The 26613-nt window shown below is 48.0% G+C and overlaps 1 protein-coding gene across 16 annotated transcripts in view; it reads left to right on the top strand.

Annotated features, from left to right (window-relative positions):
• CAMTA1 (calmodulin binding transcription activator 1) overlaps positions 1-26613 on the top strand; it is a 324806-nt gene that overhangs the window by 101858 nt on the left and 196335 nt on the right. For all 16 annotated transcript variants that reach the window (XM_080380161.1, XM_080380171.1, XM_080380173.1 and 13 more), the window contains one exon: positions 9328-9463. In XM_080380161.1, the coding sequence (XP_080236287.1) occupies positions 9328-9463 (136 nt within the window). The remainder of the gene's footprint in view (positions 1-9327; positions 9464-26613) is intronic.

The following is a 26613-nucleotide window of genomic DNA, read 5'->3' as shown; positions in this document are numbered from 1 at the left end:
AACACGGCATAAATTTGTACCGGTAAAGTACATCAAGCTACCTGGTGCACAAAAGTGATTTAAAATGACGCGTAACCTGTAAGCACCCTGGAAATTCCTCTGACCTCCACAATGAAACATTGCTTCAGCAGATGTTTGTTTTCTTTTTATAGACATGTTTGTGGTCTCAAGTTACAGATATCTGAGTCGAGAAGTAGATCTGATAAATGGTGGCATAGGAAGGAGTCAGGGTGATCCGGGGTGCTTGGTGTCTTTGCCAATGTGAGGTCTGGCAGCGGAGCTGCCTGACTCCTCCATTTCCCTCCTTTGGGAGGTTTATGATATTAAATGTTTTGGGCTGCTCAGAGCCATAACAGTGCATAGAAATGATTTCCTGCAAAAAACCACACTCTAGAGTCTGGCTGCTGGTACCTTCAGAAGATGCTGTACCTGACTGTGGGGTGCCCTGTGGAAGGGCGACATCCAGGTGATGCTGTGGAGGGAGACACAGCGGTGACTCCAGAAACCTAAGCAGGGCTGAGGCGGAAGATGGTCATCTCTTGTGTCAAATGCACTGATGATACAGATAAATTTTTTTCTTTGATTTTTTTGATTGGCTCTCAAAATAAGAGAGTCGTTAATGGTTGAATTAATCCGGCTGAGTAACCGCGATATGCAAAGACACCGGATGAATCTTTTGTGGAGTTCACTCTTTGGCAACAGAATGTGAGACCATTGAGCATAAATGGTGGCAGAGTAAATGTTTACTGAGAAGTGAAATCCTGTTATTAGTTGTATTACTATTATTAGTGCTGTTGTTGCTGTTCCCTCTTTTCTAGTTGTGTCAAGATCAAGTACAGAGTGCAAAAACATACAGGCTTTTCCAGCACGTTGATAAAAATGGGTCTTGGCACAGGAAAGGTGGCACTGGTGGAGGTTGTTAAATGGAGGTACCTGCCCCATCTCTCTCCCTCTCTGCAGCCTGCTGAGGACGCGCTGGGTGGGCACAGGCAAGGCACTGCTGCCCTGTTGCCGAAGCCGCTGTGCTTTGCACCTGGTGGCATTGTGCTGCAGGGACATCGCAGTAGGGAAGATGCTTTAGGACAGCCTTTGGTCCTGCCTGAGACAGCAGAGCCCCAGATGTTGCTTGGTGTAATCTCTGTGGCAATGTGCCGTGCAAACAGAGGGGTCTGGAGGATGCGTTTTCGTGGCACTGGCATCCTGATCGCTCCTTAAATAGCCCCGAGGGGCTGCTCTGGGGGTGAGGCTTGTCAACGGCTGTCCCAGCACACACCAAACAAATGCCCAACTCTCTGTAGCTTGTGTTTCAGCCTTCAAATTTTATCCTGATCTTACAAAAGTCCTTTATTTGGCAGCCCACGAGCAGTCCTCTGTGACAGTACAGCAGCCAACTTTGCACTGGCACGTGCTTGCTCAGTCCTGTTTGTTGAAGCCGTAGGTAATTACTCCTGTACTTAATGAATAGCATTACTTTTATTGATGAACACGGAGGCTACATGCTGGAAAGAGGAGGTAAGGATTAAGTTTTATGGCCTACTGCTGCTATGAAAAGGAGCATCTAGACACCAATTAATGTCCCCTTGATGGGATTAGCCATTGCGTTAACTGCAACTCTGGATAAAATTGCTAAGTCTGTTATTTTAGACTTCAACTTCTTAAATATTGTAGATACAAAATAAATTCGCTTTCATCTTAAATGCAAATGACATGTAAGTCTAAAGACAAAAAAAAAAATCCAGTGAGTTTATGTTTGCTTGTGATTTATACCTCTTCCTACATGGATAAGAAGACTTCTTCGGAAGTCTTTATTTCATCTGTGCAGCCTTCAAAGAGAAGCCTGGTGACCTCCCAAAGTGACCCCAAGTGTCTGGGAGTCTGCTTGGCCAAGGACAGGCTAGATCTGAGATGCAGGGGTGAGACATCCCGGTCTGGGGCTGCTCGAGATTCCTCTTTCACTTTTTCATTTGGGCTTTAATCTTCTGATAAGCCATCGGTACAGCGGAGGGGAAATGTCAAGGTAAATGAAGACTTAGAGAGCAGCATTTCTCAGGGGAGAAATAACTTCTGTCATCGGGGTTTTTTTTTTTGTCTGCAGCAACAAGAAATAAGAGATGAGGCATTTCTGAAATCTGGATGTCGGTCAGAGCCGTCCTGACCAAGAGCCCCGTGCCCACCCCGTGCCCTGCGAGCGAGAGCTGCTATGCAAGGGCTTGAAAGCTGCGCACGGTGCAAAAACGCCCAACCAAACAAAAAAATTAATAGGTGTTGATTGAAATCCATCACCTGGCATGTCTGATAGCCCCCGCTGGAGCAGAGCTCTACAGGGTGAGCCTTGCCTGCCCTGGGCGGCCAGGTGGGGAGGCGTCAGCTGGCATGGGAGGCGTGCAGTAGCGCTCGCTCCTGGCACTGCTCCCCCTGCCCACGTCCACGGCGTGGGTGTTTGCTCCTGGTGCTGTGTGCTCCGTCCCCCTTCGAGCCGGCGCGCAGGGAGGGGGCATGTCATAGGCGATGGGTCTCTGCTGCCGGATGAGATCCAGCAGGGGCTGATGCTGTTGGGTATGGCCGGGAACCGACCAAATGTGATTTCCAGTGAAGCAAAGCGAGTCAGTGACATAAACCGAACAGATGATGCTTTTAAGCAAATTGTCCAAGTATTGGATAAGGGAATTATGGGCCTGCGTCAGTCTTTTCCGATGTTATTATGTATGCTCTGTGTTATTTTAAAGTGCCCCGTATTGGCCACACACAATTTTTCTTGGTGCTTTCAAGGAAGTATATGATTTCCCGTGAGTATTGTGTTCTTGGTCCTCACTCTGGTTAATTAACTTTTCAGAAGAATATTTTGAGGTATGATTTTTTTTCCCCAGTATTTGCAGAATATTTCTTACCTCACTAACCCCTTCCAGAGCCACCTTTCCCTTCCACCTTGCCCCACACTTGTATTGCAGGCGTCTTCTTGGGGGAGCTGTAACCGCGCCTGCGGTGGAGCCCAGCGGTGGGCTCTGACCCATCTCTCTGCTTCGTGGGCTTCCGGGCTTCTCTGCTAAGTCTGTCTTGACTTTTTTGTAGAATCAGATTCTTTGTTTTTATCTTCCTGGTAGGATTTTGATTCCTTGCCAGTAACATGAGACAACACACAACAAGAGGAGGTTGTGTGTTTGGCGAGTTTGGAAGCTAAAAAGTAGAAATACCTTGTAGCGTGCGATAGCACCAGCTCCTGACAGAGCGGTGTCGTGTTGAGTGATGTGTCATAGAATCACAGAATTGTTGAGGTTGGAAGACCTTTAAGATCATATAGTCTAACCATTAACTCAGCACTGCCCAGCCCACGCTAAACCCTGTTCCTACGTGACACATCTATGTGTCTTTTAAACACCTGGTGGATGGTGACCCCACCGCCTCCCCAGGCAGCCTGTTCCAGTGCTTGACCACCCTTTTGGTGAAGACACCTTTCCTAATAACCAACCCAAACCTCTCTGGCACAACTTCGGGCCATTTCTTCTTGTCCTACTGCTTGTTACTTGAGAGAATGACGTAGCAGCGTCATGTTGTGTGATGACATAGTAGCGTTGTGATGTGTCATGACTTGCATGTTGTTTCACCCAATTCTGGGAAGCAGCTCCAGTCATGCTCAGCAGGAGAACGATGGCGTTTCTCTTTTAGGAGCTGACACAAACCTGTGAAACACACAAGCGTTAGCCGTGACTCCGGCTTTAGCACTTGCTCAGGTTAGCTGAGGCACAGGTATGAGTGATGTCGGTGTGTTGGACTGTGATGTCATCAGTTGGTCGTGCTGTACTGTGGGACACAAACACAGTGCATTCTGCAAGTTCTTAGGTGGCTTCGGTTTCCAGCAAGACGGCTTTTTGGAGGAGGGTGTCCTGGTGCTTGTCGCTGCCTTGTTCTGCGCCCGTGGGAGGGGTTAGGGGTCTCAGGATGACGGCAAGTTCAAGGACTTTGTTCTCTTTGTCTTCGCTGGGAAAGAAGAGTGATGATTCAGAGCAGTGATTTATTACTGAGCTCCATCTTTCTTTCCAGGGCTTCCTCCAAGACTCCAGCTTTTCCCAGCCAGTTTCAGCGTCAGTAGTTTGCTCCTTTGGGAGAGTGGAAGTTAATTTCTCATTATTATCATGCGTAGATTCAGAAGATGGAAAATAGTCTCCTTTTGCTGTCCCTCGACTCCATGATAACTTCATAGCCAGAGAAAAGGAAGCTCACAGTCATGCAGGACAAAAACCAGTGTGAGCCGGGTAGCAGGAGGGCTTTCCCAGTGCAGTGTGTGGCTGGGGCTGGAGGGCGGGATGAAGGGTGGGATGGAGGGGGGCTTGCGCACCTACACCCTGGGGCTGGCTGCTGCCTTTGCCCCAGCACGGTGCAGAATGTGTCCAGTCCATGATGCCCTTTGGCTTTATTGTCACCTCCCAGCTCCAGGGGCTAGCATGCATAGATATATACAAGATAAAAAATTAATTTTAGAGCCATAGACCTTCTCGAGGAAGGGTTCTGGCTGCTCTTATTTCGTTGTCCTGGAAAAAGAGTTGCTTTTAGCTTTGCAGTATTTGCAATTCCCTTTCGGCGACCCAAACTCCCCAGGCTGTAAGACATAGTTTTCATTAAATGGTACACCTGACATTTACCAAATCTTGTTGTGACAATTTAGAGGGAGCTAGTTGCATTGAAAAGCCTTATTAATATTGCGGTAATGTGATTAGGGGAACATCTCGGTCGTTTAGGCCAAAGGGACTTTAATTTATGAGCACAATGGAGAAGCATCAGTTGACCAAAATAGCCTAATCTTATCTTGTTTTCTGCTTACTCCCTTCTTGTATCTAGTACATGTTCATGATCAGATAAGTAGGTTTAGATTCCTATTATCCAAGTAAGGGACTCTGTATAAAAGAAACAACCCCCCTCTCAGAATGAGACTTAGTGCTAGAGGTGGGTACGTGCAGCTGAGGTGGGGGGCCAAATCCAAAATGACATTTCTGGAAAACCTTCCCTGGAAATCCCCTGTTTCCCACCGGTGCAAGTGCTCTGTTACTGCCTCTTCCCACGTTGCTGAGAGAAACCCCAGTTTATCTGGGGACCTGGACCGGTCCTGAGCTGGAGTTGAGCATCCTTGGTGCCCAGGGAGCCCCAAGCAGCCAGCAGGTCCCGACACCCAGCAGCCGCAGGGTATGATTGCTCACCTTAAAATAAGTCTGAAAATGGAACTTAGCATCTTCTTCCCGGCTGTAGCAGGAACAATTTGGGCAAAAGTAGCTCTCATGCTGTTGTGGCAATTTGCAAGAGCTGTGGTGGTAAATAACAGGGGGAGAGGGAGGGAAGCATCTCAGATCTCATCAATACTTAAGACAAAAGGCTTTCTGCTCTGCAATTACTCTTCCTGTCCTTTCCCCTCCTTCCCCCAGGCCACAAGCGAGAAGCCTAAATAGAGATCAGGCAGCTTTTAAATGCCACAGGCTCATAAAAGAGGAAATTCAGAGCTGTAACTTTGCTGCTGCTATTTGGGTCCGTAAGCAAGCAGACCATCCTGCAAGCTCCACACAGTGGGATCAGAAATAATTGCACCGTCTCTGCCCAGAACCGGCTGCCCTGGTTTCAGGGCTTCCGCACAGCTTTTGGGGAGACAGACGAGCGACGTACCCGGATGCTGGCACTGAACACATGTCCTGGCCGTCGCAGCCGGGCTCGTGGGGTTTTGGAGGTGGTTTGTGAATTTGAGGATGGGGTGCGCATCTCTGCTGGTGGAGGAGCGGGCGTTGCGAGGCTTTGCTCCTTGGCGTTCCTGGCCTAAGTGGAATGTGGTGATTTACTGTCCGTGAGTGAGGCAGGCACGGTGCTTCTCGTCTCTGCTGCTGGGAAGGACGAGGATTGGATTTGGGAGTGATGTTTTAGGAACGACCCCTCCAGCAGCCCCCATGCCTCATGTGACAAGCACAAACAGGCGTCTCGGTGGGCTCGGATCACTCTGGCTTGCTTTCAGGTGTACCATAATATTAAAATACTATTTTATTATTTTCCATTTAGTCCCGCATTAATGAAAAGAGTGCTGTGTAGCTGCAGAGTAGTAGCTAATCAAATCAAGTAAATTGCTGTTAATGTTTCAGTACTTGTTATTATTGCCATGATTCCAGGTGGACTGGAGTGCAGGGGAGGACGGTTGCTCTCCGTGCCTGGTGGCGCACAGGCGAGCTGACCTTGCCTTGGCTGCAGCCTTCCCGAGCAGGGAGCTGGTAGGAAATTGCAATCCCAGGGGAGCCCATGCTCAGGCACGTGGTTTTGTCCCCCTCTTCTGCAAAGGTATGAATGAAATTCCCAAATTCAGGCTGAGCAGCGAAACCTTCAGAGATGTGGGTTGGAGTTGGACCCGTTGCGCGTCCTGGGAATCCTTGTCGGACCTCATCTGCCGAGCCTTCCCGCAGCCATCAGTCTGCTGCTCGTGGCTGTGTGTGTGCCACACAGATAAGCACCGGAGATCTTCCCTCCCTGGTCTTTCTTACAGCAAGTGAAATACAATAGCAATGTGGCTCAGGTTAAAATTGCTCTCATTTTACCAAGATACCCTTAAAAACCAGTCGCTTTTTGTGAGCCTTAGAGCAACTCTATACACTCTTATCAAAACTGACAACTGCTCCAGGGATCCTGAAGAGATTTTGTTTCATTGTGCTTTTTTTCGGTAGAGATCTCGTTAACTGTTTTCCGGCGACCTCTTCTCATGTTCTTTTCCCGTCGCAGAAATAAGCCAACAAACCCCCGATTCCAGCTTTGCTGAACGGCAGCTGCAGAGCTGGGCTCTGCCGTCTCTTCACCCTGTGCTCTCGTGGCACCCAGTGTGAGAAAACTGCGATTTTGCTCACATCAAAAAACTTTCAGGTCCTTGGAGCGTACTTTTCTCCGAGAAGCCGCGTGTGTGAGTGCCGAGGCACTAGGCAGGAGATGAGTTCCCATGCTGTCTTTTCGTTACACGCAGGTAACTCATCGTAAGCCATAGGGCACATCTCCGCGACGGCAACAAGGGGAAATCTTTGATGTTTTGAAAAGGGTTTGAGCTGACATGTGCAGCGACTGGAGGTTTATAGAATAAACACCCAAACAAGATATGTAGTATCTCCACTGAATTAATCCTGCGCTATCTACGACGCTGTCAAACAGGCGCTGTGGTTGCACTGGCTGCAGAGTGTTTATTTTCAGGGTGATGCACAGGAGCAGCGAGGAGCAGCCTCACCGAGCCCTGGGGCACGGGTTGCAGGAGGAGGGGGCGGTGCAGTTTGGGGGAACAAGGTGCGGGTTTCTGGGCACAGGGAATAAGTATCTGCACGTATGTGGAAAAAAATGGGGGGGGGGGGGGGGGAAATATGTGTAATTTCTGGTTTAGTAAAAAAAAATAATATGTGCTAATTATCACTTAGATCAAAGATCATTTCAGTCTTGCAAATGTACGCAGAAGTAGAAAGTCTGCTGAAAGTCATGCTAAAAGAGACTTGGTGCGCTTTCCCACCCACATTCATTAAATTGGCGCAGATGTGCACGAGCGCTCCGGAGGCGCGGGGCGGGCATCGGGCAGGGCGTCCCTGGGCACGTACCCGCAGAGGCATGCCGGGGGGCGGGGGCGAGGAACGAGGATGGGGTTTGGTAGCAGGTCCAGCTGATGGGGTTTGTTTGAGTGGAGGAAGGGCGTTGTGTTGGTTGAGCTAAGTAATTTTGGCTGGCCAGTGGTGGTAGAAAACCATCATGAGCTTATCTTCCTCAGTAGTAGGGTGCCTTTATGTGCTTAATGGAGCATCGGGATGAGTTACTCTATAATTAACAGCTTTTACATCAATGTTACAGCCCTATTATTATGTGATAAACGCGGGTGAAGGCGGCTGTCTTCAAACGGAGTATTTTGGTAGAGAAAAATGAGGAGAGGGTACCTGCAGAAGCTTGTTTGTGTGCTTGCTTCATGGTGTCGTGCTGTTCAAAACAGGAGCGGGAGGGAAGAAGGATGCGCTTCCAGCTGGGCCAGGCACTGAGTTTGCACCTTGGTGTGGCTCTGAAGTCCCAAGCCAGCGTTGCATGGACACAAATGGCTTAATTCAGCTTATTTATTTAAAGCGCTTCCTTGCATTGGCTGGGCGTGAAAATACGTGGTGGGTTTTGCTGGTTTTTTTAGCAGTTCCAGCTATCGCTCTGCACTGTCTGAAAACGCGTGGCTGCTGACATCCAGAAAGCCGAGGGGTGCGCAGTGTGGACTTGATGGAGCGCGGGGGACCCTCTCTCTCGCTCTCTCCTGAAAGGCTTCGTTGTTTGTTTGGCTTGTTTGTACAAGTTCAGGTGCTTTGATACCAAAAGGCTCCAGCCAAAGCTTTCCTGTGAAAGTTGTTTATTGCTGCTGCTGCTGTTGTTTTTCTTTCTGTTCTTGGTGTCCTAAAGCCAAATTACTGTGACTAATGCACCACTGTAAGTGTCTGCAGCATCTACAGCACTGCTGCCTGCGTGGGATGCATGCTGTCTTTGCAGTGCTGGGGGTTTTTTTTGTTAGCTTTTTACTTTCTACTGTTACAGCAGAAATGCCCCCATTGTGCGTTGGCTTAGCAGATGGCAAAACATTTCTGTGCAATATCATCATACACCAGAGCCACGCTGACTGCTGTCTGTTGGGCACGGATCGGTGTGCCTGTGTGGGTATTTTAAAGGGTCCACGTAGTTTCTGAGCAGAAACTGTTTTCCTGTGACTTTGAAGTCAGGGAGGTGCTCAGAAGAGAGAAAGTTACTCTGAGCCTAACACGGTTCTAAGCAGGAGCAGTGAAACCAGTGTGTACGCTAATGCATTTCTTCTTCTGTTCCTTTTTGCTTGTTTATTGCCTTTTTAAGCCAACATCCATATTCTGGTGCTGCGTTTGGGGTGGTTGTTATCTAATCCTGCTGCTGCATTAAAAAGAGAGAGAATGTCTATAATAAAATAATAACAATCCTTTTTTTTTCCTTAACTTTTCCTTCCTTTTAATTTTCAGCATATAGCTGAGCCCAATCATAATATATCCTGTGAAAATGCTGGCTATTTCATGATGCATCATAAGATGTCCTTTTTTTCCCCCTTTTTTTTTTAAAGCTATCATTGGTGCACTTACTTTGTTAGGTAAAAGATTTGCAAGTAAGATCTTGCAGATTGCAGAACATCAGTTAATCCAGTTAACAGCAACAAAAGGTGAAATTTTATTTTATGCCAAATACAGAATATTGCTCTTCTGGGGAGACTTTCGCCGGTCTGTAGTACGTTGCTTCATAAACTCTCTCAGGGTCGTTTTTTTCTCTCTGTAATCCAAAACTGTTTCCTGTTCACAGACCGCAGAATGGTTCTATGATCCTGTACAATAGAAAGAAGGTGAAATACAGGAAAGATGGATATTGCTGGAAAAAAAGGAAAGATGGGAAAACCACCAGAGAGGATCACATGAAACTGAAAGTCCAAGGAGTGGAGGTAGGAGACCGAAGGGGTGGCGGGGTTGGGTGGGCTGCGCTGGGAAGCAGCGGCTCCCTGAAATACATTCAACGTGGGCTTGTCCGCATGTTCAGAAAATTATTTCTATTTGCTGAATTCCAGATATTTCTCCCTCATCTCCCCAAAATTAATCCTCTGAGCAAAACTTGAATATGGCTTCACCGTCTGATTGCGTTGCTGCTTGCTGGTTGTCGTGTTGAAGACAGACACCAACATCTCGTTGCAGCAAGCATCTCTTGGTGGAATACGTGTTTTTTGTAACGGGGACTTCCCAAGGGTGACGAAACATTTCAAAGTGCCTTGTAAGGCATTTTTTTTTTTTTTTAGCATCTAAGCTTTGTCTGTATAAGATCTGATTGTCACAAATACCCACTAGCTTTTGGTAGCAACTGCCAAAATTTTCCATGTGCTTACCAAGTGTTGGTCTTACAGTATGCAGAAGCAGAAATTCAGACCAGAATCAGACTCTGCTTCAAGGGGTGTTTTGAAGGAGACCGTTGCTCTACCGATGGTTTTTAGCCATTCAAGGAAATTCAGCTAGGTGATTTCACTTGACACAGTATTTCTGCAATTCACCCGTTTGTTCTAAAATACGGTGTTGTTTGGCACAGCTGTTCTTTCTTAATCGCTGACTGTGTGAGGGCGGGGCTGTTGGATTGCACTGATCACTTTGGGCGTTACAGGTCTGCACAGATGTGGAGGAGAAGTACATTTATTTAGCTTCTTTTGTATTTTATTGAATGGGAATTACCTTTTCTGATAGTAGAAGTCCAGCTGCAGAGCTTTGCCTAGCTTAGTTCCTGCGACAATAGGGCTGTATTCCCTGTGTTTGGTACTGAACTTGGGGCTCAGATGCCAAGAGGGGGTTAAAATGTGTGATTGTAGCATTCAGCTGTCTTCAAGAAGTCCTCTGGTTTTGGCAAACGACCGGCAAAGTCGTCAGGGTCTGTATGTGTACGAGCTGTATTGATTTCCACGGCTAGCAGGCTGCATGCACTGCTGCGGGCAGGCGGCTACAGCCAGGCAGGCAGGCGCAGCGCAGCAGGGTTTGCAGCGTTTGGAATAATCCATTTGGAAAAATCGGTGGTATTCCAGGACAGGCAAAGCTTAACCCGGCAGCTCAAGGCGTGTTTGGTAGCTTTGGGGCTGGGCTTTGGGTTAAGCTGGGGCAGCCTGCGCTCCCCCGTGGCGCTGGGAGTTGGGCTGGGGCTTTCCTGGCACCTCGGGGGGCCACCGCTGCACCCGGGGCTGGGGATGCGAAGCGACCAGGCACCTGGAATACACCTCGTGCCCAGCTTCCTTCTGAGCGATTTGTCATTCTTACATTCCGTCATTGCTTTAATGAGGTTTTGGGTTTTTAAAATAGTATTAAGTGGATTGCATTATATCACGCCAGGGAGGCATAATTTTGTTCTGTAATTGTTTCATCCAATAATAATATTTTACCATGACAACCTCGCCCCACCCCAAAAAAAGAAGTTAGCATAATAAAAGTTGTGCATTGTTTTTGTTTTGAGTTTGCAGAGACTGATTTAACCGACTTCTGTGAACTTTAGCAATGCAGAATACCAAAATCTGCACTGCCAAACTTGCCTGCAGGAGGGTGGGGTGTCCGTTGCCTACCACACACACACACATGATTAAATAAATACTTTCTGACGTGTTTTTTCAAAGACTGAGCCAGCAGCCCCTTGAGTGCCTGGCTGTGTGGATGTGCGTGGCAATCAGGTTAAACTCCAATAGCCCTGCACTGAACCCAGTGATTTCTCTTTTATTGAAGTGCATCTTCTAGAAAGCAACAAATCTCCAAGTGGATGTATCAGGAGCTGGAGGATGCACAGCTCTTGGGGTTTCTTCCCAGGGCTGATCGCATTCACCACTTTAAAAAATAAGTGTCTAAGTATTTGCTTTGCAACTTGGAGGTACCAGAATTTGGCCATTCATTCCTATGTCTTTCTCCCGCTTAAGAGCCCTTTTAGTACCTGATATTTTATCTCCAAGAAGGTACTTGTGCCCTCTCATCAAGTCATCCCTCGATCTTCTCACTGTGAAGCCTGACAGCCCCAGCTCTGATGGCTCTGGCGGATGCAGGATGCGGCCAGGTCCACAGCCAATAGCTCTTGCAGCAGGTAAAGCAACAAGCCGCGCGTGGACCTGGCTCCGAGCCAGCGCTGGCAACAGTTAACGGCAACTTTTACTGGGGCTCCCAGCTGAAAGAACACAGCTTCTGTATAAATCTGTGTGTTAAGCAGCACTAAGTGTTATCAAAATCCAAACTGATATCTCAGTGTTGAAAAGAAATTAATATTCCCCCCCTGCCAGCTGTCAGAGCGTACAAAGGAGCCGATGGTCCAAGTCCTCATAATTTCTGTACGCGAAGGTGGGAGAAAAGGAACGAACAGGAACCAGCAAATAGAGATTTGGGTGTGAAATTCAACTCCTGCATAAATCTGGGTCTGGAAGAGCTGGGTCCGCTGTGGGAAGGTCCCTTGTGCCTGAGAGCGCGTCTGGGTCTGGTGGTGGGAGGAAGAACCGGCGCCGGCCCCGTGCGGAGCCGCCCTCACGCCCCTTTGCCATCCCGCTGAGCTGCCAGGGGGCACCAAGCGACACGGGGAAAGTCCAGCCTCGTGACCTCTGAGCGTTGCTTGGGCACAAGTATGTGGTTTTACCCTTCTTAATTAATTACTGGATCGGTACACCGTGCTACTTCACGGATAGCGTTACAGCTTCAGGATTCTGATGCCATCCTAATGGGCAGCAATCTCTTTCCTTGGGCACATGGGCCACAGATTTAAAATAATAAAAAAAAGGCTTTTTTCAAAGTTGGAGTGCTACTGTAGTTAGCTGCATTAGGGTTTAACAGGGCATGAAATAACTGTCTGCCTTGTGGCACTGCCAGATCATCTCAGCGACTCTCGCAGCCAGAAGATAAATAGGTATCATTGTCGTGCTGATGGAAAAATACTTGCAAAGCCGACAGCCAAGAGTATCGATAGCATCCAGACAGAGCTCTGGAAGCTGCAGCTAATGGCTGGGAAGGAGAAACACGTTGGCCCGTGAAACTACTGACCAACCACTTCTGAAAAGGGATTTGTATTAGCAGATTTAATAATTAATTGCTTCCCAAGCATCATCAATGTGACGGCTTCTGCATATTCCCAAATTTTGAGTAAGGAGAAAAACCCATTTTGAAACAAAGAGTTTGCACCAGATACTTGGGGATGTTGGTGTCTGTCAGTGCCACTGAGAAGGATTTTGTGAGCGCGGACGATGCAGCTAAAGCAAATTTAGGATATAAATAAGGAATAAACTAATCAAAATAGGAATACACTAATTTAAATAAATAAGGATTAAGAGGAATAAACTAATTAACCAAACGGATGTTAAATGATAACTGCCTGAAATCCTCAAGCTATTGTCTTGGTTAGCATCACTGCGCATGAGGGTTTTGGGTATTACTTGGTTAATCTGATGCACAATCCTGTTAGAAAACGCTGGATAAACCAGAAAGGAGAAGTTAATTTGGCCTTTCCCTTAATACACCTCTTTGTGCAATTCTTTGTGGAATCCATTAAAAATCTCCAGTCCGTGATCCTTTTTAAAATTCTAATTAATTAGGATCCCTGGTGATGTGTTCCTAATCAATTCACATAATTAAAAATTTTAACTAATAAATAATAGTAAGGGGAGTGTTGCAGTAGCTTTAGCATCGTTCCGGACTGGTGCTGCCCTGACGCTCAGTTCCCTTGGCTGATGCTTTTGCCTCTTCTTGTGCCTGAACCTTTCTGGGTGCCTATAAACGGCGTGTTCACATGAATTCACGGTAAACCGCTGCTAAAATTAAAACGAGGTCATATTTTTATAGCAAATGTCCCTCTCGTCCTCTGCGTTTTAGAAGGTCGGCACCTATTCTGTTGCTCTTTGTCCTGTTTTGAGGGTGTTTTGGTCTCTCCAAAGCCCAGTGCCTGAGGAGAAGTTGGGGAAAAGGCTTCTCTCTGCCTTGGGGCAACGCTGTGCCATGCAGGGTCCCTCTCCGAGCACCAGCAACGCCACCTGTGATGTGACTCTGCCCAACGGCTGGCTGGAGCCTGGTGCCCCCCGAACCCCCGGTGGCTGGAGCAGCAGCATCGCAGCCTCGGTGGGGACAGGACGCTCCGGAGGCTGTGCGGGGGTGGCAGAGGGAGCAGCGCAGCAGTGACCACCAGCGGCCCTGGCTCCGGCATGCTCCTTCGTCAGCCTTGATTTAGTCTGACACTGCTAATTTCAGATCAGAGTGATCAGAGGGAAAGATGAATGCGCCAGAGCTCGTATATTTGAAATACCTGGTTCTCTCATCTATAAATATGTGCTGTCTCAGTACGAGCTGATAATCTTTATGAATTCCTTAAAAAACAAAACAAAACAAAACAAAAAAGTAAAACTTGATTTCGGTCTTATTAAGAGAGAAACTCCCTTGTGGAGATGGAGATGCAGAGTATCAATTTTGTATGCAGGACTTGTATTTAATTAATATCATAACAGTCCCTTAACACTATTACAGATTAGTCCACGAGGACAGGAATGAAAATTTTAGATTATTCAATTACTGCATAAACCCTGGGACATCACCATCAAAAACTTTGCAAAAGGTTTCGTTAGCATGTGGGGCTGGGGATGCAGGTACCTGAGCCCGGTGCTGCGCAGCCGGGGTGCTGATGGCGACTCTTCCAGCTCGCGAGCTGGGAGCGCGTGCGAAGAACGAGATGACTTTTCCTTTCAGTAAATGACCAAACGGGCTTTTCTGTATTATGTAAAATAACCCATCATGGAATATTACACTGCAAAATGTTTTTACATCTCTCAATTCCCTGCTATTGTTGGCGAAATTTACTTGTAAGTTATTACTGGCGGGTGGAAGCGACTTCAGAGATCACATGCTCAAGCAGCACTAATCTGGAGAACTATTCCTAGGACAGTCTGATCCAATTCGCTTTAATTTACATGGGCTTTGCTCGCCCTCAGAGGTGAGCCGTGTAGTTTGCAAACTAATTAGGATTGCATTGTTCAGTTGGGCTGCCTGGTGCATTCCAGAGAAATCCTGTGGAATGGCTCTGGAGGAGAAATGAGAGTTTAATGCGAAAGGCTTTCTGAGAACATGACCCACACGTGTGCATATATTAACGCAAACAAGTGCAGCCCTGAAAGCGAAGGAGAACAACAGCTCAAGGGTCTGACAGTTTTTGTTCAGATCTGTTCTTTATCACCACTGCTAATGGTATTTTCCTAATATCCCTCCTGATATTTGGGTCTTGCCACTTCTAACCAGCCTCTCCCTTAATCCCCCATAAGCCAGTCGAGGGCACAGAGCATCTCCCCATCTGTCTTTGCTGTGGCTTGTACATCTGTGATGGGCAGAGGCTCATGCAGAAACGTGGAAGGTGGTGGCTCCTTGTGAGCTGTGGTCGGATTTTGTTCTGTCACCTGTTCTAGGAAGTGTTTACAGCAGCCAGAACGTAGGGCTGTGATGGCATCTCAGTGATTCATGTGTCTGTGGCAGTCCTGGGGAAATCAGAGAGTTGGTTTGCTGTTTCTGAAGGGGAATATGGATTATCATTAAATGTGGAATGGGTCTCCTGAGAGTCTCTTCTGAAGGGAACATACATATCAATAATTCGTTTTCTATATCGGGATTCTAATGTATTCGCTTGCAGTAACATAAATTCACAGCAAATGGTCGTGGGTTTTGGCATCTTCTCCTAACACCCTGCACATGCCGAGGAGATTTTATTCTTCAACAGACCTGTGACGTCCCTAATCCTTTGATTGTCGTGGCTTCTTTTACGGTGTGTAACTTCAGCAATAAAAGCTTTCTTAAAACCTTGATGCCTCAGGATGAATATTCAGCTGAGCTCAGGGCCACTGGCTTGTGTGTGATGTTGGAGGAGATGCTCTGCCCGGGCCTGGCGCAGTCGGGATGGCATCCGCTTGGAGCTTTGCCTCGGCAAGGGAATGGACGCGCTGGCTCGGGTTTAGCAGGCAGGCGCATGCAGGAGTTGTTTATTCAAAAGCACGCTATAAAATATTTGGCTTTGTTTCCTGCGCGGACTTGCTCTGTACCAAGGCACTGGTGCATTGCTGTGCAACGCTCCAGGAAAATTCATCTCTGGGAGAGAACTTTTCGAGTTGAGCTGCTGCAGACTCACTGCTCACGGGGCAGGCAAGCGGCGATCCTGCTGCTGGGCAGCGCGGAGGAGGGGAGAGGAGGTAACGGGTAGGACAAATGTCAGCAGGTTCAGGCAGCTGGCCTCGGGCTGCTTTTGGTCCGGCGGGATTCATTTACTTTGGCGCAGGGCTCAGGAGCTGAGGATCCTGCTCCTGGCAGAGGTGGGGGACCGCCGGCTCAGTGTGGTCCCGCCGGCGATGCCGGTGCGGTCAGGGGGAAGAAGGAGGCTCCACGTTATTTCTCGTTGCCCTGGCACGTGCGAAGCTCTCCTAGTCGCAGCTCTTGCAAAGCAGCTTGAGCCCACACTTGATTTTATGTGCTTGTGCACTGATGTTTCTATTTAGTCCAAAGTCTGAAGGACTCTCGATCCAGCAGGAGGTGGATGGGTGGACGTACAGCTGCAGTTTGCTTTTACTCCTGTGCTTTGACCTGTTCTTAAGCGGTGTGCCTGTGCAAGTGCTGTGCTGGGTTGGATGTCCCTGTTGGCATCCCCTGTCTGCATCCCCTCTGGTTCCTTTGTCAGTGCTATGCAACGAGCTCTGGAGAAGGGGGTTCCCGTAACAGGTACGTGATTATTTGTGGGAAAATGGTTAAATCTTGAGATGGTGTAATACAGCTTCTATCCTGCATATTTTTTTCACTTTCTCAGCCTGGCAGCATCAGTCCAGGGTAACTCAATACCATCTGCCAGATGAAGGTGTTTCACTCAGGGATTGTCACTTCACCTCTAACGTTGGGTTACTGGGAGGCTTCCAGATGGAGGCACTTGGTAAACAGGGGGAGCCTTAGACTGAAAGAAGTGAAAATAATTTCAGAAAGAAATAAAGAATCTGTTTCTTATGCCTCGTTTTGCAAATAGTCCTTCCAGTGACACATTGGGAATGGTCTGATTTACAGCAGAAGCAGGAACGGGGGAGAGCTGCAGGGTGGGAAGAGCAAACGTTGCGTTTACTTTAACCGATGTAATGCCAAGCAGCTGTTTTTATACTCAATTAGTTCACACGTCATTTTGGACATGAACCAGAATGGAAAACATTTTTGGTTTTGTATGACAGAAGGAGAAAAGGTGATATAAAAGTATTAAATTGCTTTCTTGGGCTTTTCCTCCTGGAGTTTGATTCCTTCCACTGTTAGTTCCGTGCTTTCCATGGGGTAAGGGCTCCTGACCCTTCCTACTCTGCCTTTAACGAAAGACAACTTTTAAAACTTAACGGATTGAACTGTCTTTTCTGAAAACAACTTGCTTCATGGCAACAGCTGAGGGTTTTGCAGAAACACTATGAAGCAAAGCAAAGAGCAAGAGCTTTTGGGATTGCGGCTCAGCTTGAGCGTTTGTGTTGGTTTCAGTGGAAGATAAACGGGTTTGGCGTCTGCACGCGTTGGAGCAGCAGAGGGTACCTGTAGGGCAGGCTGGGCTTGTGTGCCCTCGTTATCCTTGTAGTTTGAATGCCATGACAGTGCTGTGAAGCCTTGCATGGAGTTACTGCTTCTATACCAGCTAGGATATTTTGAACACAGTGGGAAAAACCAAACTTTTTAATATCATTTAGCAAACAAAAATCTTTGTTGCAATGAGATGAAAAAACCAAGTGATCTTTCGACTTCGCAAGTCATCTTAAAATATGTTGGAGGAGTAGAGCAAAGGCATTTAGAGCAGTCATGTGGTGAGCAAAGTTTCTGGGATAAGATGGCAAATGGCTACGCCCACTTACAGAGTGTGGTATCGCTTCATCCTGTGGCTGGAGGTTGGTGAAAACAGCAGAAAGGCTGAGGAATGGGGGCTAAAGGATATAGGATGTAGATGTAGGGTACTAGTGAGGAGCCTTCAAAGCCAGCCAGAAATGGTGTGTGTGTGTGTGTGTGTTGTTCTTCTGAGCATATGGGGGGGCAGGACCCTTTTTGGGTGATGGGCAGGGGGCTCGTAGGCAAGTTCTGCCCAAGTCAAGGGCAACGGTCCCTTCAGCACAAGGCAACAGGTTTGCAGTGGTGGTTCGGGTAATTGCTTTGTAATTGACTGCATCACCTTTTTTTTCCCCCCGTTTAATAAATAGCATGAATAAAGCTGAGCCACATGTGGTAGGATTGTAATTCAACTCCCATTCACTAAAGTCTGAATGTTTTTCATTTAGCATGTAAAGGCAGTTCCGATGTGAATTATTCCAAAAGGATCTCTGTGGACTAATGACATTAGCGTTTAGATAGATTGAAATTGCTTGAGTAGTTGTTGCTGCAACTGCACCACAAACTGGGGAGGAAAAAGAGGAGGAACCAGGTGACCTTGTCTAGTGGAAGGTGTCCCTGCCCACGACAGGAGGGTACTGGATCACCTTTAAGGTCCCTTCCAACCCAAACCAACCGTTCGACGATTCCATGATGACGTGAGTTTGCACACTCCTCTGTTGAGGAGGAACTGGGAGGCTGAATGTGCTGGGTGGGTCTAAAGAAGCGGGGTGACACACGTCAGCCCCCATGCTGGGGTCCATGCCTTGGGATGGGTGTTGCTCCAAATTCTGCATCTTGCTCTTGATGTGCTTGCAGAGCAGTAGTAGACATCATACTTCTTCCTGGACACTCTCCCCCCCTACTAAAACAAATAATAATAATAAAAAAATACGTATACAACTTTTATATTATTTAGCCATCTTTATTAAATAAAAAGTTAGAACAAGTGTGCAGACACAAAAGAAGCTAGCAGGCACCCCCGTATCCCCCTCTGAAACATGAGGTTTGTGTCACTGCAAAGGCTACACAGCACAAATACACATTGACATTTATATTGACTATTCCAGTTTAGAGAAATTCGAAATTAAATCTATTTTCTGCCAGCTCTGTGGGAAAATCCATTTACAAAAACAAAATCCAATAGGAGATCTAAAGATTGGTGGCCAGAAATGAAATATTTTGAGAATACAATATATGGAGATTGGATTGCTGGGTCTGTGGTCTTGGTTTAATGTGCTGGGGACTGGAGATGGGAGCGGAGGTTTATTGGTCCGGATTTGATCCCAGGGTTTGCGGTTTAGATGAGAGAGTTTACAGCAAAACAAAAGAAACGTAAATACTTTGTGGACCTGAGGCAGTGGTCGCTCCTTTGGCCACGCCGTTGCCTTCCTGTGCGTGCGCAGGGAGAGCCTAGCGCCGACGCGAAGCCTTTAACCGCAGGTCGCCCATCACGCAGCTCCTGGGGCGCTTTCAGTGGGGTGCAGCGCGGCGAGGTAAAAGCGCTGCCGTTCCTTGCAAGATTAAGAGGTTTCCTTTTTCTGTAGGGATCCCTGTGATTGCATGGAGGATCCAGATGCTGAAGCAGCATGTGCCTTGTAATCTTGTAATTGCATTGTGGGCTGTGACGGAGATAAGGGCTTCCACTGGAAACGAGGAGCCTCAGTGTCTCTGCATTATGCGCCTGGGTTTTAATGTGTTTATATTTCTTTATTTATTTCACGGTGTGTTGGAAAGGAAAGCAGACCTCATTTGCTGTATTGCTGCTAATTTTGTATGCATCAGAGATGCATTAAACATTTTAATTTCCTGAGTTCCTGTTGGAAGGACGGGTATTGCTTACCGAAGTGTGCGTGGGGAGGGAAGCAGGAGGAGCAGAGCCGCGTTGAGGGTTTGGAGGTGCTGGAGTTCCTAACCAAAATCTGGTGTTGTCTGCAAAACGCGGTACAGGCATAGAGGCTGGCAGAAGAGGGTTTCAAAGCGTGGCCCTGTCCTGCATGTCTGCACGTTTCAGTGGCCACCACTTTGTAGGATATTATTTATTCACCCTTTTTATAGGCAAGAGATAGGAGTTAATTAGCCGGTGTTTGTACAACTCTTTAGAAATATAAAGCATTAATTGCATGGTAATACCCGGCGTTGGAAGCGATAGGGTAACGTGGTGCAGAGGCATGGGGCCGTGGTGGCCCGGCAGCGCCGTTGGCACGGGGCTCACCTGCCCTCGCCGGGCTCCCAGCCGGTGCCTCTGCCCTGCACGGGAAGCCCTGCCTGGGACAGCCCGGCACAGCGGGTGCAGGCTGGCAGCGGGGGTCACGGTGGTTCCTTTGTGCGTGCCAGTGCCCCTTTCCCGTGTTTGGAGTTGTAGTTGTAGTCCCCAGGAAATGCCTGTACCTGCTTTTAGTGACGGGGGTGCATGAATGAAGTCTGGGGAACTGAAATGCCCCAGGATGCAGGTGGGATGCTCTGACAGTGCTGGGGCGCTGGTGACAGCTCTGGGATGCTGGGTGACGGCGCTTGGATGCTGGTGATGGCGCTTGGATTCTGGTGGCGGCGCTGGGATGCTGTGATGGCGAGGGGGTGCTGTGACAGGGTGGGGTGCTGGTGATGGTGCTCGGATGCTGGTGACGGTGCTGGGATGCTGTGATGGTACTGGGGTGCTGTGACAGCACTGGGATGCTGGTGTCGGTGCTGGGATGCTGTGATGGCGCTGGGATGCTGTGTGCTTGTGAGCAGCACAGTGGGAGCTGTGCTTACTGGCTCAGCTTTGTGCTTTGTCAGGGTTTTATAGATGGTCTCACTTTGGGTGCCAACAGTTTGCAAAATAAAAAACCACCTCAACAGGCTCCTGGAAGATAACCTTGTTGCCAAAAAAAAAACCCAAAAAACAAACAAGAAAATGAAAAAATCCAAACCACAAACCAGAAAGCAGGCAAGCATCTTAAACTAAAGGGCACTAATGAGATGTTGGCCCCTGCAAACGTAGTTGAGATAATGGCTCGTGATGGGACAGAGCTGACAGGAACAAGATTGTGGGTGTTTTCCATTCAGTGGACGCGCTGGGTCTGAAACCGTGGTGCAGATGGTACAGATAGCCGCTGAGCAAGCCACACGCTCCGCGTCATAGAATAAATGAACAGATGTGCTCATGGGGACTGGGGTGAACCCAGGTTGTTTGCTGTTTTCCAGGAGACATGCAGACCCTGCGGGATGCGCTTGTAGCCGAAGCTGGGACAAGTCAGGTCCCCAGAGCTGGAGGAACGGTGTGAGAGGGGAGCCGTCCCCTGCACCTTGCCGTGTGCCGGAGGGCAGGTGGGAATCCCAGGGGGAGAGGGCTGCAGTGTGTCACTGCTGCGACAAGAAAGCACAAGTGACCCTCTTGGCAATTAAAGCAATGGAGCAAATGTAAATTATTGTATTTCAGAGAGAAAACCTGTTTTTCTGCTCCCTGCTTATCTCAGAAATGTCACGGGCATTGGGTTACGTTTAGCAGTTCCCTTGTCTTTGCGAAATATCTTTTCATTATAACTGTATGATAATGCATGCATCTGTTCCGGTGTTCCCGTATTTCTGCTGCCATCGCGTGGCTGCCGGGCATGAACAGCAATCTCCCGTGCGGGGAGAGACCCTGAGGGCAGCTGGGGGGGCTGCCGGTGGGTTGAGACCCCCACCCCTCCATGGCCAGAGCGGTCAGTGCCTGCCCCGCACCGGCCGTGTGCCGCCGCCGTGCTCCCCGCTGGCCACCGCAGCCTCCCCCGGCCCCTCGGGGGGCTTCGGAGCCACCGGCTGCTTCTGGGGCTGCTCTGCGGGGGCTGCCGGGCTGCGGGGGGCACAGCAGCTCCCGCTCTTCCTGCTCAGCACCAGGGGAGCCTTGATGCTCACCTGCCATGGCAGAGCTTGGCAAAGCCGCGCTTGGTGCAGGATTTTGGTGAGTTCTCAAAAGAAGGTCCGGTAACCCTGACCTGTTACCAGAGGATTGGGTTTCATGGCGTTAAAAGATTCAGACCTCCAAATTAATTAATAAATGGAGATCCGGCTCTGCAAAGGTGCGAAGCGCGAGGGCTGGCGCTGGCACGTGCCGGCACACCGCGGCCACCCCGGCAGGGAGGGGGCTGGAGGGCTGTGCCAGGGCACCCATCCCTCGGCTCCCTGGCTCCGGCTGAGCATCCCAGCCCACCCCGGACCCCAGCCGTGACCTTCCCACCCCGCGCCTCTTCAGACCGACTTTTCCATGCCTGCTCGTGGCTGCTTCTTGTCACTTACCGCAACAAATGTGTTGTATTTTTCCATTAAAGGTCCCCGTGCTACTAAGAACTGCAGCGTTTTAGAGCACTATAAATATGTTTTTGAAGATTATGCCTTCTGTCTGACCTAAGTATATTCTATAATACCGTGTGGGCGTTTCTGTTGATGGTTACACTTTGCCTGCAGTTTTTGTATGCCTGTTGCCATAAACAAATTTTGAATAAAACAAGAATGAGGAAATATTGGTATGCTTAAGCATTGGAAGCTGGTTATACAAATGCCTGTGCTTTTGCTGCATGGGCTAATGCTCCTGCTGCTTCTCCCTTTGAGCGTGCCAGACGGGAGCAACAGCTTTGCCCCTTCCATGCCCTGTGGTGGTCAGGCTCGCTGTCCTCCTCGGGGACAGGTTTCCATTCTGTATGTAATGTCTTACCTGTCACGGGCAGAATAATTTATTTTAGCTTTTTCCTACTAAAGGGAAGCATGTCTTTGAGCTTAAAAAGATTAAATGCTTTCTCCTTTCCTGCTCCCGTGTGCTTCCCTTCACTCCCATCCTGTCTTTGGGAGAAGGCTGTCCCCGACGCTTGGACTTAACCAGAGACTTTCCATTTGTGCAGCTTTTTCTAGGCTATGTGTAGCTCTCTGAAGACAGAGCTGCAGACTCTTCAGAAACCAAACAAATAGTATTAAACTTAACAAAACGTTTACAAACTGGGGCAGTTGAGGAGATGGCATTTACCTCCGCTGGGGTGCCGGCACAGGACGATGCCGCTGCAGAGCTGCCTTGCGCTCCGAGCCACACGCATGATGCAAAACCATGAGGAGAACAAGTATGTCTCTTTTACCTGATGATTAAAATATCTATTTGTAACATACCTGTTAGGTGTGGGCGTCCATCTGTCTTGACCTTCAGCCCGTAATTTGGGTATTGGGCTCAGCTTCTGTTGAGCCTGAGACACTGGTGGCCAAGCTCTGCGTGCGGTGACCTTGTGTGCTCGGGGACCGGCGTCTGGGGCTCAGGAGAATGGCTCAGTGTTTGGCCACTGATGATGATGCTTTTTTGGTTCATTGCTTTGTTCTCCATCTATGATAACAGAATTTCCTGTGGCTGAAGACGCCAGAAGCAGGGATGTGTGTTGAGTAGAAGTTCCCGGGCTGGCGGTCTGTAGGCACCCGCGCGAGGCAGGCAGGACTGCGTGATGCGCTGCTTTTGATGGGAGTTTGGTGATGCGGTACGTGGTTGATAAAAATACGTGTTGAGCCTTGACAGGGGTATATGAACTTAAAATATCTGAAAAACATCCATCTAAACCGAGTCAGCTCCTTTCCCCCCCTCTTACTTTCATATCGAGCCATGTTTAGACTTCAGTGTCTTTTCAATCTCTCCTTGTTGGAACAATAAAAAAGACATCTACAACTACAAAAACAAAAACGTGACCAGTTTTTGTGTGTTAAATCATGAACATTCTCGTGAACGCTTGCTGAGGTTTCTGGCTTCGAGCCTTGAGGTCTGAAACCGCAGCTCCACCCCATCTCCATCCTTGGGGCAGGCAGAGCGGGCACAGAAAGGTTCCCAAACCCCAGAGGCCTGCAGCATCCAGCTCGTCACGCTTTTGAATTAATGCTCTTTGAACTACGGTGACTGTATGAAATATACGGGAGGGTTTTGATTGCAAATCCAAAATCTGAAGGTTTATTAATGGCTGGAGGGCACTGGAATGTAATATTTGTGTGTCGTCTTGTCAATTCACAGCATTCAAAAAACCAGCAGCGGTTGAGATGATTCTATATATAGCACCTTTATTTGAATACTCTGCATAGGTTTCAAAGTAAATATTAATTCCATTATGCTATAAACTGTTATTTATCATGACAGAAAGCCATAAAGTTATTTTACTAGAATATAGCCAGTAAATTGCATATCCTAGATGAGATACAGCACATGTTGAATTCCAGCGGCAATTACCCAGCCTACTTTATACATGTTGGTATTAAACACGCTTAAACATGAGTCGCCGCTGAAGCTTCTGCGGAAAAGCCTCTTGAGCCGCTCTCTGGCCGAGGCGATACCGCAGCAGAAGCCGGTGCTCGTGTGCTGCAGCGAGCCGTGGCCGGGGTCAGAGGGCGAGGGGCCACGGAGCAGGAACTCACTGATAGCGCTTCTCGCGTGTTATGTGTTTGACTTCTTTAATTACCTAAATTATTCATTAAAAGTGCCTCATAATTGCCTGACTCCAAGGTATTGCGAGAAGTCTAGGTTTTAATTATGCTGCTTTTTTTTTTTTTTTTTTTTTTTTAAGATGTAGCGCATTTAGACTTGTACAAGGTGATCACTTGGAAGGGATGGACTTTCAGTAGCTGATGTTCTAAACAAGGGTGGGTGTCCCTACCCAAGGCAGGGGCTGCTGGTGAAACCAGTCAGGATGTTCTCGTTCTTCATACAGCCTTATGGGGTTAAACTGGCTGCGCCGGCAGCTTCCACGGACTCTGGTTTGATCCAGGGATCAATTATTTCTCATGCATAAGCAGAGGTGCAGAAGTAGGGGCGCTCCCAGCGCTGCAGTGCCCTGGGTAGAGGACGTATCGATAGAGCTGCTGTTGTGACAGTCCAAGGGATGTTGCACAATATTACAGATTTCAGTTGGTTTTATGAATGCTGTCACTGATTGCAGCCTTCGGTGTGGACTGACCTTCACCGTAGATTAGATCTTCCATTTTATAGCAGAAAACAATATCAGGGAAACATTAAGGTTCATCAGCAGTTGGATGCGCTTGTGCTAGCAGAACAGGGAAGGCTATCTGCCAAAAATTATTGACTTGTTGTTGACTTTTATCCACAAAAATAACTCTTTTTATGTATAACCTATGAGCTGTGCAGCGAGTGGTGTTACAGGAAAATCCCAATAGAGTATTGAATAAAATACTCAGTTTTAACAAATCTTAGGTTTAGTTTCTTCTTCTTTAATGGCTAATAAATATCAGCTGCCTGTGTGGCCCTAAGCAGAAGAAGGATATAAAGTTCATGGTATGGTATTTGTAAATATTTTATACATTTGTGTGAAAACTGGGGAAGAGAAGAAGGTTCATTTCATCAAAAATATCTCTAAGATCAACTGGATTGCCTTCAATACCAGAAAGATTAAAACTATGAGATTGTCATTGGAGGACTGTTCAGATTTCAAAGGATCTTCTCAGCGTGCAACCACCCAGTATTTGAATTGTAAAAACACCTTTGAAATTGCTCAACCCTTCATTAAGCAAACAAAAATCTGAAGTGGGTTTGGGATAGTTCATGATTTTAATGTTAGATTCTCAAAATCAAAGAAAAACGTGTAACGATTGTTGAAAGTCCTTTGTAGGAGGAAAAACCCCAATCAGAAGATTGTTAGCTGTAATGTTTCTTGATATCCTATAACTGGGAGGGTACATTAATTAAAATACAGATTGCAAGGTCAAAGGGAACAACTGTGATCATCCGACCTGCGTAGCACACGTTGGAAAATTCCACCTACTGATGCCTGAATTCAGTCCCTGACTTCTCATTGAGCGTTTGCCTTTCAAAAAGATGTTGGTCATGATTTAAAGATGGGAAAAGACGGAGAATCTGCTGCATGCTTAGGAGTGATGCGTCAAGGGGCTAATTGCTTGTACCGTTCAAATGCTTCATTTATCGCTACGCTGGCTCTGTCCCCTATCTTCTGGTAGCCTACACTGGATGTCTTCCACCTGGCAGGGCTGACAGCGCCGTGATTAGGGGAGGCGAAGTGCCGATCGTGGAGGCTCACGGTGCTTTCAGAAGCCCAGTGTCTCTATGAGCCCCTCATGGAGATGGAGGTGCAGAGCGGGGGCTGCTCGACAGGGTGGTGGGCAGGAGGACGTCAACTGCAGGCACAAGAAAGATACCTCTATGAAGTCCTTTGACTGTGGAAGGGGCTTGTGGAAATAAGCTGTCCTAAACCTAGCTAGGCTGAAGAGAACCTTTCTAAACACCTGCAGCTTTCCCCCTTCCTTTATTTTCCCTTGGGTAGATTGGAGACACGGAGGCACGTGTGGCAGGCCATGCACACGCATTTGTGAGTCTTGTGCAGATCTCGCCACTTTTCCCCAATTTCCCTCTGCTCGATATTTCTGAGTTTATATGCCCCAGGCTTTTGTGAGGGCTTCTTGCCCTGTGCACGGCACGTGCTGCCCGACTCCTGCTACTTCCCTGCCACCCATCCCTTCTCTGTGGGACCCCTGGCTTCCATAAAAAGGTTCTCCCCCTTCCTCCCAAGGTCTGTCTCCCTTGCTCCCAGGCTGCTGGCCACGGGGGTCTTTGGCTGCCTTCCAAAGGGGCGAAGGTCAAAGGGGCACATTTTCTCAAAGAAGAGCAAAGTTCTGTTCTTGTTCAGAAAACCAGTTTTCTTACATTCTTTTTTTTTTTAAAGTGTGATGTTTAGGTTGCAAGAAATAGCTTTATTTAATGTTTGGTGGGTTTTTTCCTGCTGAAAACTCAAGCGAAGTCTGTGGATTTTAGCTGATGCTGCTATGCAGCCGGAGCCCTTGCTGATGCACATGGGAAAAAGAGGTAAATTTGGTCTGTGTGGTGTGGAGAAGTAACCCAACTGCTGGCAAGAGCATGAAGCTAAAGAGAGTCTACCAAATCAAGCTTTAGTGGGCTGTAAAAATACTGTGACGGAAAATTTACGAGGTAGGACAGCACGTGCTTTGAGCAGAATCGGTGGAGCTGAAGAAGCTGCCCAGCAAAGGTCAGGCTGGTGGGTTTGCATGGGAAGAGGCAAAATGATCGGGACATCATCGATCTGCTTGAGCAGGGTCTGAGAGAGGCGGCTGGTCCCTCTCTGCTGGGCGGGAGGGGGCTGGGGCAGGGCGTACATCCCACCCGACCGCTAACGAGGCGGGAGGGAGATGTGGTCAAATCACTGAGCCAATTCCCAGCCCAGATGACAGGGAGTTGCTCGACAGG

Source organism: Falco punctatus, assembly GCF_963210335.1.
Source record: "Falco punctatus genome assembly, chromosome: 3".
NCBI lineage: Eukaryota > Metazoa > Chordata > Aves > Falconiformes > Falconidae > Falco > Falco punctatus.
This window is presented reverse-complemented; position numbering and strand designations above follow the sequence as displayed.